This window comes from Citrus clementina, unplaced genomic scaffold (genome assembly GCF_000493195.1).
Source record: "Citrus clementina cultivar Clemenules unplaced genomic scaffold, Citrus_clementina_v1.0 scaffold_5, whole genome shotgun sequence".
NCBI classification, from domain to species: Eukaryota; Viridiplantae; Streptophyta; class Magnoliopsida; order Sapindales; family Rutaceae; genus Citrus; species Citrus x clementina.
This window is the reverse complement of record NW_006262201.1, coordinates 26,030,079-26,043,846: the sequence shown is the minus strand read 5'-3', so window position 1 is coordinate 26,043,846 and position 13,768 is coordinate 26,030,079. Positions and strand designations below refer to the sequence as shown.

Genomic DNA, 13,768 nt, shown 5'->3' with positions numbered 1-13,768 from the left:
AAATAAGATTGGAACATCAAAGTAAGAGTAAATCTTCGTTTCGTCCTTATAATTGAAGGCTTGAGCCAATTACTCAATTAGTCTATGTACTTTAGAATTAAAAAAAAAAATCAAAATGTTTATATATTTGTTTCCTTTAAAATCTACCTCATTATATTGTATAACTATAGACAGGGCGGAACTCAGGGAAAAATTCTACAGGGGCCAATATAGTAAAATTCTACCGGAGCCAAAATTCTACATTTTCCAAAACTGGCGTAGTTGATTTGTTTCTTGTATCATTAGTGGGCCTTACAGTAAAATTACAATATTATCTAACATATAATCTTTATACATCAATTGTGCAAGGGCCAATATAGACACGTTACACTAATTTTTCACATTTTATTTAGAAACCCTAAAATTTTTTAAAGTCCTATAGTGGCCATGGCACCCTCTAACCTTATATAGCCTCCGCCCCTGACTATAGAAGTAACGGCAGATATTTTTTGCATAATTTTTATAACATTATGTAGCAACTGATGATTGACTCAAACTACAAGGGGGCAAAGAGTATTTACCCCAGAAAGTAACTCTTTTTTTGTGAAAATCAATTCGAATACATACCAACATCATCAAATACTTCGTGGATCGGTTAAAGAATATGAAATCATACCGGCTTTGAAGGAAATTTTATGCTTTACTTAGGCAAGAGAATCCTTGCGCTATAAGGTTGCTAATTTATGAGATATTTTCAATATACAATTCCTTTTCTGGATATATACCTCAAAATTGTATCTCAAATATTTTATTTCAAATACAATGACATTCAACAAGGTGTCGTAGTGCAATTAATTCACTTGTAACTTGTGAAAGTCTTTAATTACCACTGGACAAATGACACACCATATCGTTTGTTATAAGCTAATCAATAAAAATAAAGAAAAAAGTAATGATACCGCCACAAATTTTTGTACAAACTTATTTTGTACAAACTAATTTGACATTAATTAATTGATTGAATGAAAATACAAAATAATAAAAATAGATCATGTGGACCAAGAGATATTTAATTCAACCAATGAATTAATGTCACGTCAGTTTGTACAAAATAAATTTGTACTGTACCTATATTATTACTCTAAAGAAAAATAAGATTTCTTCTTTTATTGCTTGAATCTAAAAGCCTGCCTAGCCTACAAATGTACGTTCCAAATTAAGTAAAACTCATAATGCTGCGAAAGAAATCATAATTTGATTCTTAATGTCTCGTATTCTAAATTAATGACTAGGAAAAAGCCAGGAAACAGGAGAAGCTTGTCAGTATCAATCATCCGAGAGAATATCTCTGTGACCGTTAGAAAGGAAGCTACAGTGCAGGTTCTTGGCTCCTCGCTAAGTCCCATAAATAAAGAGAACCCATTCACAGGCTTACAAACTCGTTCCATTGTTACAAATTCTTGATCTTTGTTCTTGTTATTGTTTTTTAGCCATGTCTTTAACTCTTAGGTCTCGGAAACCAATTGAAAATACAATGCCGATCAATGAATTAGAACTTGACCTCCTGTTGCTTTCAAAACGCCACCAAAGAAGGTGGCGAATGGCCTTTAGGGTCATATGCTTCACCAGAGCTCTTGTTTCAATGTCCAGAAAGTGTCTTCAAAACAACAACCAAATCTTGCTTCGCTCCCTCTCTTACGTTGCCGTCGACATTAGTACCAGTGACGACCATGAAGTTCCCTTTGTCGGGGTCAACGAGCAGATGCTCTCGAAGATGGTGAAAGAGAAGAGTTTTGAGTCCTTGAGTAATCTTGGAGGAGTTAATCAAGTTGCTGCGATTCTTGAAAGTGATACCAAACGTGGCATCAGTGGCAATGAAGCTGATCTTGGTCACAGGATCAATGTTTTCGGAGCAAACAGGTACAAAAGACCAAAAGCAAAAAGCTTTATAAGTTTTGTTTTTGAGGCACTTAAAGATACAACTATTATCATACTCTTGGTTTGCGCTTTACTCTCTCTGGGGTTTGGCATTAAACAAGAAGGCTTGAAAGAAGGCTGGTTCGATGGCGGTAGTATCATATTTGCTGTGTTTTTAGTTGTCATCGTCTCTGCTGTGAGTAATTTTAAGCAGAGTAGACAATTTCAGGCTCTTGCTGATGAGAGCAGTGATATAAGAGTTGAAGTTGTGAGAGATGGCAGGCGCCAGGGTTTGTCAATCTTTGATGTTGTTGTTGGTGAAATTGTTTGTTTGAAGACTGGTGATCAAATTCCGGCCGATGGGTTGTTCTTGAACGGCCATTCTTTGAAGGTTGATGAGTCTAGCATGACTGGGGAAAGTGATCATGTTGAAGTTGATGAGAAGAGTCCTTTCTTGCTTTCGGGTACTAAAGTGACCGATGGCTATGGCTTCATGCTGGTCACTTCTGTTGGAATGAGCACTGCTTGGGGTGAGATGATGAGCTCTATTAGCCACGAGTTGAATGAGGAGACGCCATTGCAAGCTCGGCTCAACAAGCTGACTTCTTGCATTGGGAAGATTGGATTAACAGTGGCTGTTCTTGTGCTTGCGGTTATGTTGATTCGGTACTTCACAGGAAACACAAGAGATGAGACGGGAAACAAAGAATTTCTCGGGAGGAAGACGAAGGTCGATGATGTGATGAATTCTGTGATCAACATTATTGCTGCTGCTGTCACCATTATTGTTGTGGCAATTCCTGAAGGCTTACCTCTTGCTGTTACTCTTACGCTGGCTTTTTCGATGAAGAGAATGATGAAGGAACATGCTATGGTAAGAAAGCTCTCTGCTTGTGAGACTATGGGATCTGCAACAACCATTTGCACTGACAAAACAGGCACTCTCACTTTAAATCAAATGAAGGTTACGGAATTCTGGATTGGAAAAGAAGCAATGACGGGCAATGCTAGTTCCTCAGAATTAGCACATAATCTCTACGAGTTGCTGCAAGATGCAGTTGGTTTAAACACCATTGGTAATGTTTACAAATCGAATTCTGAATCGACTCCTGAGATTACTGGTAGCCCAACTGAGAAGGCAATTCTTTCTTGGGCTGTTCTTGATTTGGGGATGAATATTGATGAACCAAAACAATGCTGTAAAATAATCAACGTGGAGGCCTTCAATTCAGAGAAAAAGAGAAGTGGAGTTTTGGTGAAGAGGATCCATGAAAAGACGGTTCACATACACTGGAAGGGAGCTGCAGAGATGATACTGGCCATGTGTTCTCATTATTATGTCAAAAGTGGGACAACCAGAGCCTTGGATGGTGAAGCAAGAAAGCAAATTGAGATAGTTATCAAGGACATGGCAGCCAAGAGCTTAAGATGCATTGCTTTTGCTCACACCAAAGTTGTAGAAGCTGATGGGCAAGTCCAGGAGAAGCTTGAAGAAACTGGACTGACCTTGCTGGGGCTTCTGGGTTTGAAGGATCCTTGTCGTCCAGGTGTCAGAGCAGCAGTTGAATGTTGTAGAAATGCAGGGGTGAATGTCAAGATGGTAACTGGAGACAATGTGCACACGGCTAGAGCCATAGCTATTGAATGTGGAATCCTGAATCCTGATGTGGGTTTAAACAATGATGATGCAGTAATCGAAGGTGTGCAATTCAGAAGCCTCTCAGCTGAAGAAAGAGTGGCAAAGATTGAAAGTATCAGAGTGATGGCAAGGTCTTCCCCACTAGACAAGCTTCTGATGGTTCAAAGCTTGAAGCAGAAAGGCCATGTTGTAGCAGTGACTGGCGATGGCACAAATGATGCTCCTGCTCTAAAGGCAGCAGATATTGGACTCTCGATGGGAATTCAAGGAACTGAAGTGGCAAAGGAGAGCTCAGATATCGTCATTATGGATGATAACTTCACCTCTGTAGTGACAGTTCTGAGATGGGGACGATGTGTCTACAACAACATTCAGAAATTCCTTCAATTTCAGCTCACAGTCAATGTTGCTGCTCTTGTCATCAACTTTGTCGCTGCTGTTTCTTCAGGAAAAGTCCCACTAACTGCTGTTCAGCTGCTCTGGGTGAACCTGATCATGGATACACTAGGAGCATTGGCATTGGCCACTGAGCAGCCCACCAATGATCTCATGTCAAAGCCGCCCGTTGGCCGATCCGAGCCTCTGATAACAAAACTCATGTGGAGGAATCTCATCCCTCAGGCCATTTATCAGGTGACCATCTTACTGACTCTGCAATTTAAAGGAAGATCAATCTTCGGCGTGAATGAAAGTGTTAAAGATACCATGATTTTCAATACTTTTGTCTTGTGCCAAATCTTCAATGAGTTCAATGCTAGGAAACTTGAGAAGAAGAATATATTCAAAGGGATACACAAGAACAAGTTGTTTCTAGCAATCATTGGAATTACCATTGTTCTTCAACTGATAATGGTAGAGTTTCTGAAGAAGTTTGCTGATACTGAGAGGCTGAATTGGGGGCAATGGGCAGCTTGTATTGGCATTGCAGCTATGTCTTGGCCAATTGGTTTTCTCTTCAAGTGCATTCCCGTTTCTGGCACGCAGCTGCTTTTCAAGCAAATAGCTACATGAATCACAAATCCATAATCAATTCTCTATCAGTTAATATTTTCTTTTATCTTTGTTTAGTTTCATAAGTTTCTTAGCTCAATCTGTAAATATAAGTCTAATAGCTAATTAGTTCATAATGAAATTTATTTTGAATAAAAGAGAAAATTCTATTGCTTCATCAGGTCCTTAGAATTTCATTTGACCAATTAAATATATGGTTATAAAATACATATATCTTTAGCAAGTACTAAACATTAAACTTGGAGAAGAGGATTCCTTGACTATAAAAGAAGTAAGAAATGTTAGTTGAGCAGGTGCTTGTTAAAAGTAATAAGCGTCTGTTAGACTTACTAAGTGTTTGTTAAAGTGTCCCAGTGAAGCTCCGGAACAATATCACGCTTCATTGCTTTCAACAAACACGTGCAATGGAATAAAAACATTTGAAAGTTGTAATGTGTAAGTACTGTTGAAAAAATAGCATGTATTTTGAGGGCACATTTTTAATGGGTCCCACTTAGCGAAAGTGAGAAATCTTGTGAGGTTCGGATTCTATTCTGTTAATACTTTAAAAGTGTAATTTTATTTTGTCAAAATGGTGCTTAGATGAATGAGAAATTGTCTCTCAAAGTTCACCCTTGAAGTTGGAAATTTGAAAGGAAATGATGCTTATCCCACATGGGAAAAAGAAGCCAAGGGATTAGTGTTTATATATAAACACTTAACCATGCATGAGTAAAAATTATAAGGATAAAAGTTGTCTCCACACGCGTGTGCGCATGGGTGCAAATCCAAGACCGATTTGGTTGAACTCGTGTGTGACCTGTGTACGCGAATGTCAATCCCAAAATCATCCAAGCTTGCATGGCATGTTTTTAATTTCCTTTTGAATTTTTTATTGTAACAGTTTCACAACAATTATTTTTTAGCTGTTATACAATTCACGTTTTTGAATTCAATTTTGAAATAAAATTGATTGAATTGAATTGGCTGTTATAACTATTTAATGGCATATATTGAATTCGGAAATTCAATACAATACTGCTGTTACATCCTCAATGAGTATAAAAGGGCACCTCCTCTTCTGTTTTTTTACACACTGAAACCAGCACACGGAGCACTTGCAATTTTTCTTTCCTCCTTCTTTCGTCTATTTTTTTGATCGAGTTTGCCGCTGTTATGGTTCGCCGGAATTACCTGTCTGTGCTTGATCGGAAATTCGTGCCCGTTGTATCTTGGGAAACAGTTACCAGCAGACCTAAAGCACTTCAGTAGGTGGTAAATCTGTTTTAAGGAAATTGTCCTGTGCAGGCCTCGGGTTTCATTTTCTGTTTCGATTTTTCTTTTCCCTACTGTTTTTCAGTTGTGATTTCCAGTTGCTGTTTGCGTTGCTGCAGTTAATTTACCTACTGGTTTTATTTGTTTAACTCACTGTGTTTGTTCTTTTTCCTTACAAGTACTACATGCAGCAGCCGTTAGATGCATTTAACCCCAGCTATAGGATTAGTTTGTAAAGACTAAAGATGTAGTGAGAAATTACAAAGCGATTCCCTAATATATCTTGCGGAAAATGTCAAGCTCAATGGAAGCCAACGTTAATGCTTATACAAGCCTAGTTTGTACAATAATTTCTAGAGTAATGCTGCACTTTTTGAGCCTAAATTTTTCTACTTATGAAATTTTCTACTCTTATATTGACTGCTTCCTTCTTTTAAATTTTAAGACTGCCTGCATATTTGATTTTGATCGAAAGACACTTTCCATTGAGCTTTCATTTTGCCAACTCTACTCCACAATTTTGAGGCCACAAAACAATGACGGGAAAGATGATTAGAAGTTTCTGCACTTGTGTTTACAAAATTATTTGGTGCATTTTCATCATCACTACAACAAAAGGGCCAATTCAAAAGATGTTGTCTAACAAAATAAGTCGTCAACACGCTTAAGTCACAATTCTTAACCTGCTGAGTTAGAAATGAGTAAATTACTTGTATATAACCAAAGAAGCTTGGAAAGCTTGTACAAGCATGAAGTTTACATATCAGCAGATTGATGCGTGTTCAATGTCTATCTTGTGTAAATATAACAGAAATAAACTGTTTGGCTCAATAGAAAATCTCTGAGAAAATAAAACTATGAAATTTCCAGTAAATTCATTTCTTATTATTTTGTTTACAACCTCACGTTTATATACTAAGTTCTCACACGTGATTTCTACTTGTAATTAACAAACTCTACATAACGAACTATGAGCTGTATAACGAACTATGAGCTGAACTTCTACATTTCACTAATAACCTTCTGCTGACGTGGCTTCACTGAACTGCTTGAATAGTGAGCTTCCTTCACAGCCCCCCTCAAACTCAAGGGACATAGGAGGACGTTGAGTTTGGCTCTCAAATAGTTGAACTTTATGAATGAAAGTGGCTTTGTCATTATATCAGCTACTTGCTCCTCACTTGGTACATACTTGATGCTCAATTCTCCAGCAAGTACTTTTTCTCTAACATAATGTATGTCAATCTCAATATATTTCGTTCTTGAATGAAAAACTGGATTGTGAGCCAATTCAGTTGCACTAAGATTATCAAACCAAATGGCAGGTTTTTCTGTGCATTGTAACTTTAACTCAGAGAACAGAGACTGCAACCAGCTTATCTCTACACTTGCTGCAGCTAGTGATCTATATTCACTTTTGGTACTTGACCTAGCAATGACTGGTTGCTTCTTGGATGACCAAGATACCAGATTGTGACCCAAGTAAACACAATAAGCACCAACTGACTTCCTGTCATCTAGGTCCCCTGCCCAATCTGCATCTATGAAGCATGTCAACTTCATATCACCCTCTTTGATAAATTTGAGTCCATAATTCTGTGTTGCTTTCATATATCTCAGCACCCGTTTGCATGCCATGAGATGCTGCAAGGTTGGTGCAGAAACACATTGACTTAGTTTATGTACACTTAATGCAATCTCTGGTCTTGTCAGAACCAAATACTGCATTCCACCAACGATGCTCCTATAATGTGTAACATCTTCAACATAATGACCAAGACTTCCTTGAGCTTCTTTCTGCAGTTTCAGTCCTATACTCATAGGAGTTTCTACATCCTTACAATTTATCATCTCAACCTTTGATAACAGGTCCCTTATATATTTCCTTTGTGATAAGTATACACAATCTGTGTCATACAACACTTCAATTCCTAAGAAGTAAGAGAGAGCTCCAAGATCCTTTAGAGCAAACATTGTGCTAAATTCAGCAATAAAGCTTTCTAGTTCAGAGCTATTTGGTCCTGTTATTAGAATGTCATCAACATAAATGAGGATTAAGATCAGAGATGATTTACTCCTTAGAAATAAAGAAGTATCTGAACTGGAATTCAAAAATCCCCACTGTAACAGGCATCCTCTCAACTTATCATACCAAGCTCTTGGAGCTTGTTTAAGGCCATATAAAGACTTATGAAGCTTACACACATATGCTGGTTTTTCAACATCAACAAACCCCTCTGGCTGATCCATGAACACTTCCTTAGTCAACTCTCCATTGAGGAAAGCATTATTCATATCAACTTGTCTTATCTTCCATTGATTCATCACAGCCAAGCTTAGAATTACCCTTACAGTAGCTGGCTTTATGACAGGGTTGAATGTTTCAAAACAATTGACTCCCATAATCTGTTGGAATCCCTTAGCTACTAACCTAGCTTTGTATTTGGCCACACTTCCATCAGTATTATATTTCACCCTGTACACCCATTTATTCCCAACTACCTTTTGATCAACTATTCTTGGCACTAGGGACCATGTACCATTCTGCATTAAGGCTGCATACTCTTCTTTCATGGCTATAAGCCACTTTGGATTTTGCATGGCCTCATACACTGAATCAGGTTCTTTGTGAATAAGAGTTGCAGTATATAGTTAGGTTTGAAGATACCAGCTTTGCTTCGGGTAGTCATGGAATGGATATTAGGTTGAACAAATGATGATGGATAAGGTACAGGTTGAGGTGTTGGAGTATTTGGTTCTATAGATGGTTCTATAGATGGTTCACTAGTTGATATGTGTTGCTGTAAATGAAAGTTTTAGTTATCAGTATGAGATGGATTGTTTGAACTCTGAGAGCTACTACTGATAGAACTTGCAGAGTGTGGATTGTATGAGCTGTCAGTAACTGAAACTAATAATGTTGACAAATGGTATACTTTTTGAGATGTGAAAGATTGACTTGAATGAGAAGATGATTCAGTAGAATGAAAAACTGAATCTGTGGAATAAGGAAAAATAGACTCATAAAAAACAACATGTCTGACTATGTATATTTGACCTGAGGGATGCATACACTTGTATCCTTTATGAGATGGACTATAACCAATGAAAATACACTTGCTTGAGTGATAATCCAATTTATGCTTATTGTAATCTCTTAAGTAAGGATAGCATGTACAACCAAAGCACTTGAGCATACTATAATCAGGTTTATGGTTGAATATTTTCTCATACGGAGTAATAAGTTTCAAGGCTGTAGATGGTAGTCTGTTAATGTGATACACAGCTGTATGAAAAGCATCCCACCAAAACTTGAAAGGTAACTTGGCTTGTGCCAATAAGGTGAGTCCTAACTCAATAGTGTGTCTATGTTTCCTTTCAACCACTCCATTTTGGTGATGTGTGTAGGGACAAGAGTGTCTAAAAATGATTCCACACTGGTTTAAGAAATGAGTGAATGCTCTATACTCTCCCTCCCAATCAGATTGCAGGTGTTTAATGGTGGTGCTAAGTTGGTTTTCAACCTGCAATTTGAATAATTTGAAGACTTCTAAGGCCTCTGATTTCAGTTTGAGGGGATAGATCCAAGTATAACGACTGAAATCATCCACAAAGCTTATATAGTAAGTATATCTATCTCTAGATGGGATTGGTGATGGTCCCCACAAGTCTGTGTGAATGAGTTCAAGAGACTTAGTTGTTTTGATTTCTGTAATGGGAAAATGAAGTTTATGAGATTTGCCCATCTGGCAGGCTTCACAAATTTGATTCAGTGCTTGTTTCATGCTGTTACTTGAGAGATTAACAGAAGCATCATTTTTCAGCAAATGCATTAGTGTTTGAGAGTTAGGATGACCAAAACGTCTATGTAGAAGGAGTGCTTTATTATTCAATCCATTACAAGATGAATTTTGACTGGAAACTTTATTGTCTGATGCATTACAAAGAGAAATAGAACTGAAATCATTATTCTGAGTGTTATTTAGAACATGAGGATCAAAAGAACATGCAGACAACATTGACAATGGTTGAATATGAGAAGATTGGCACAGGAAGGAGGAAGGAACAGACTCAGATGGCTTGAGAATAAGCTTATACAATCCTTTCTTAGCAAGTCCTTTCAGAAGCACTTGCCTCATTAGAGAATCCTTCACATAGCAGACATCACCAACAAATTCAATGGACAAGTTATTATCAGTGGTCAGTTTTGATATGCTTAGCAAATTCTTTATGATATCAGGCACTAATAACATATCTTTGAGCAAAATATATGTTGGTTTATAAGCAGCATTAGATCTCTTATAAGTAAAACATGCATCACCAACATGAGTTATAAACAAACCTTGACCATTGCCGATAACAAGCTGATCTAATCCCTTGAATTCTTCTCTGACATTCATGTTAGCCATATTGTTGGTCAAGTGATGCGTGGCACCACTGTCCAGATACCATCCATCATCAGCAGGCCCTTCATAATTGGTAAGACAAGCTTCAGGAGTATTAAACTCTGCAGATGGATAAGGTGAGTGATACATGGGATTAAAACCAGAGTAAAAAGGAGCAGCATAGTTGTCTTCCACTGTTGGACCAGCATAATTTGTAAATGAATCGAAATTAGCCATATAAGCAGCCTTTGACCCAAATGATCTACCCCTTCTAAAGTGTTTGGGTAATGGAGTAGGACTATCATCATATTTGTGCCAGCATTCATCTGCTGTGTGCCATTGCTTATGACATATCTGACATATTGGTGGTGATTCATCAGAGGGTATGTTAGCTGAAGGATGATAAGCTGGAGGAGGATAATTTGGTCTTACAGATGGCCTTAGAAATTGCATTGTTTAACCTCTGCCATAGCCTCCAAAATTTGCAACACTAGTAGGAGATCCTCTAGGATATGGATTATAAAATACACCTCTTCCACCATTAAAGCTTCTATTACCAGAACGACCACAATATCCATTACCAAATGTGCCTCTTCTAAAATTTCCTCTCATGTAAGAGTTATTAGCATTCATTGAACTGTAATTTGCATTAAGCATGGTTTTGGTACCTTGACTCTGTTCAAGTCTAGCTTCATGTGTCAACAGTAAGGCATATGCATCATCATAACTCATCTTTTTTGCAGTAATGATTGAAGCTAGATCTAAATAGCCAGAACCTAAACCATTTAAAATCCTCATCAATAGATCTTTTTCAGTAATGACATCACCAGCACAGGCAAGTTTGTTTACGAGTAGCTTCATTTTTGCATAGTATTCCTCAATATTCATTGAATCTTTCCTTAAGATGTTCATTTCATAACGAAGTTGCATGATCTTAGCTTTATATTGAACTCCAGTTTGTCAATAGATTTCCACACATCAAAAGAAGTATCATAGCTAAGGACTGAACTTCGAATACCTTCACTTATGGTTGATAGCAGCCAACCAAGAAGTGTTTGATCCAGTGCTCTCCAGTTGACATAAGCTGGATTTTCAACGTTCTCTCCAGATCCATCAGTTATTGCATTCGACAGATATTGCTCTGGAACAATTTGTGGTTCTGAAATGAATTTTTCCAGGCGATTTCCTTTTATCGAGGTCAAGACTTGTTTTCGCCAAAGCAAAAAATTAGATCGATCTAATTTCACAGTAGCTGCGAAGGTGAACGAAATTTGTGATGGTTGATTTAAATTCATGATCGACTGATTTGAAGTTGCAGTGCTTGAATTAGCCATTATGGCTCTGATACCATGTAAAAATAACAGAAATAAACTGTTTGGTTCAATAGAAAATCTCTGAGAAAATAAAACTATGAAATTTCCAGTAAATTCATTTCTTATTATTTTGTTTACAAGCTCACGTTTATCTACTAAGTTCTCACACGTGATTTCTACTTGTAATTAACAAACTCTACATAACAAACTATGAGCTGTATAACGACATTTTAACCAACTCAGCTGAACTTCTACATTTCACTAATAACCTTCTGCTGACGTGGCTTCACTGAACTTCTCGAATAGTGAGCTTCCTTCACCAGCTATTTGTAAAAGTAAAAAATGGATTAGCTTACCAAAAATAGACCATAGCAACTCAGAAATTTGTTTCTCAATTGCAATAATAGCTAATCCTATACTCCTATATATCTTGCCGCTAGCCCTACACGAGTTTCAGGGGCAACAATACGTGAATCAGCCTTGATCATCAGAGTTGTTAAATGGTATTTTTTTAGCCTTGGGAGCATCGGCCGAAATTTCTCTGAAGTGAGCTCCATACAGCTTGGACTCCTGCAATGCGATGAGGCACAGTGAAAACTAATTCAGGGCAGAAAACAGATGACTAAGCTTGCTTGCACAACATTTCCAAACATATGTGCCAAGCAAGTGGATTAACAGCAAATCGAATGAAAAAAAGAAAAATACAACAAAAAGGATAGAACTGTACACCTTCTTCTTTACATGAGTGCCAAATTTCAGAAGAGCATCTGGCACAACTTGTCTAGCTTCTCTGAGAACATTCACCAGCTCCCCAGCAAGTGCCTGAAATAGCAATGTCACTAGCTAAAACAAGATATTTGGCATAACACAAGGATACAATAGTTTTGACTCCAGAATTCAAGCAAAGATAACATGAAAAAGTTTGATATGCTACCTTATTATGATTTGTTAAGAATGGGTGAGAGACACCCTTCTTACCGGCCTGGCCAGTCCTACCAATTCTGTGAACATAATCCTCCGTGGTTAAAGGGAAAGAATAGTTAATAACTACTTCAACATCAGGAATATCCAATCCTCGTGCAGCAATGTCAGTAGCAACCTGCAAATACATTCACCGTCAATACTACAACAATCAAGTTCTTGGAAATATAAAAGAGATGACAAAAATTTGGAATTAATATTACACCCAATCATTAATTGCAATAATCATGTTGTGCTTTTCTTACACCATATTTAGTCAATCAGAAACAGATTTACCAGTTTGGATGTGCACCTCACTGTATTTTTTTTTTAAAAACAATTTCATTTCCTTTTAGTTTGCAGAAATCCCAGAGAATTACTAAACCACAATGCTTCCACTGTTGTAGTCAAAATACTGATTTGCAAATGCGTACCATCAAAGGACAAGTTCCTTCCTTGAATAATGACAGTGACTTTGTACGTTCATGCTGTGCTTTCTAATATATAAAAATTTTACGACCTTCCAACCACTGAGAGCAGAAGAAAAAGAAAAAGAAATAAATAAAACCTCAAAAGTTACAGGCAAATGGGATTCATCAACACAGTTCTACCTCCAGCTGCTTGATGCCGTAGGAGTGCCAAGATAGAAAGAATATTTTAACTTAAAAAAAAATGTTTGTCTTGAAAGAAAATGATTTTTAATAGATAAAAATTTGTTGTACTAGAAAAAGCTTTTAACAATTGGTGGGTAGAACACTTTTTGTTTGTGCCCAGTTGATAGAACATAAAGACTTTCTTCTGTAGTTAGATTTTTTTTTTAATTTTAATTTATGGTTACATTTTATCTATTTTGCAAATTGCAATGCCCATTTGTGATTAATTCTAACTAGCAATATTTTTTATCATTCGCTTTATGACATTTGAAACAAGGCATAATTTCAAATTTATAATTGGTGTTTTTTTTTTTAATTATTAAAACTTTGGTCCTTTAAAATCATTAATAATTGTGAAAAAAAATTAAGCATAATGATAAACTGTGGGTACTGAATCTGGATGTTGTTGTGTTCTTTTGACATTGAAGTGATTCACAATTCATTTCACTAGTATAATTATTTTGCAAAAATGTAATTTATTAGCGATAGTTTAGGCATCGAATTTTCTGCTACATATATTAGTTCGGTTCGGTTTTTCATTTAATAAAGAATTGTTAAGTATTGTTAATACTCACCTGCTTGAATGCGCGTGCATTCTATTAGCTTTAGTAGAAGGATGATCCGCAAATCCTGTATAGAAGATATAAAGAATATAAG

At 36.8% G+C, this 13,768-nt stretch overlaps 3 protein-coding genes across 3 annotated transcripts; 1 reads left to right on the top strand and 2 right to left on the bottom strand.

Annotated features, from left to right (window-relative positions):
- Positions 1 to 1,342: 1,342 nt before the first annotated feature.
- On the top strand, positions 1,343 to 4,587 carry LOC18042875 (calcium-transporting ATPase 12, plasma membrane-type). The gene has a single exon (XM_006432590.2). The coding sequence runs from the start codon at positions 1,472 to 1,474 to the stop codon at positions 4,544 to 4,546; it is 3,075 nt and encodes a 1,024-aa protein (XP_006432653.1). The 5' UTR covers positions 1,343 to 1,471; the 3' UTR covers positions 4,547 to 4,587.
- A 6,054-nt stretch (positions 4,588 to 10,641) lies between these two features.
- LOC112098086 lies at positions 10,642 to 11,097 on the bottom strand. The gene has a single exon (XM_024183693.1). It carries the CDS (start codon positions 11,095 to 11,097, stop codon positions 10,642 to 10,644), a length of 456 nt encoding a protein of 151 aa, XP_024039461.1.
- An 875-nt stretch (positions 11,098 to 11,972) lies between these two features.
- LOC112098085 (DEAD-box ATP-dependent RNA helicase 5-like) lies at positions 11,973 to 12,698 on the bottom strand. Its single transcript, XM_024183692.1, has 3 exons — positions 12,433 to 12,698; positions 12,228 to 12,320; positions 11,973 to 12,068 (listed from the first exon to the last, which is right to left on the bottom strand). The coding sequence occupies exons 1-3, from the start codon at positions 12,607 to 12,609 to the stop codon at positions 11,973 to 11,975; spliced, it is 366 nt and encodes a 121-aa protein (XP_024039460.1). The 5' UTR covers positions 12,610 to 12,698.
- Positions 12,699 to 13,768: the final 1,070 nt, after the last annotated feature.

What these genes read in the sequence shown, in the direction of transcription:
- LOC18042875 (XM_006432590.2), top strand. Translation starts at nt 1,472, where the DNA reads ATGTCTTTAACTCTTAGGTCTCGGAAACCAATTGAAAATACAATGCCG.
- LOC112098086 (XM_024183693.1), bottom strand. Translation starts at nt 11,097, where the DNA reads ATGAACATCTTAAGGAAAGATTCAATGAATATTGAGGAATACTATGCA.
- LOC112098085 (XM_024183692.1), bottom strand. Translation starts at nt 12,609, where the DNA reads ATGTATTTGCAGGTTGCTACTGACATTGCTGCACGAGGATTGGATATT. An exon ending in TCTTAACAAATCATAATAAG is followed by an intron (nt 12,321 to 12,432) that starts GTAGCATATCAA and finishes TTGCTATTTCAG; the next exon opens with GCACTTGCTGGGGAGCTGGT. An exon ending in GCACTCATGTAAAGAAGAAG is followed by an intron (nt 12,069 to 12,227) that starts GTGTACAGTTCT and finishes ATCGCATTGCAG; the next exon opens with GAGTCCAAGCTGTATGGAGC.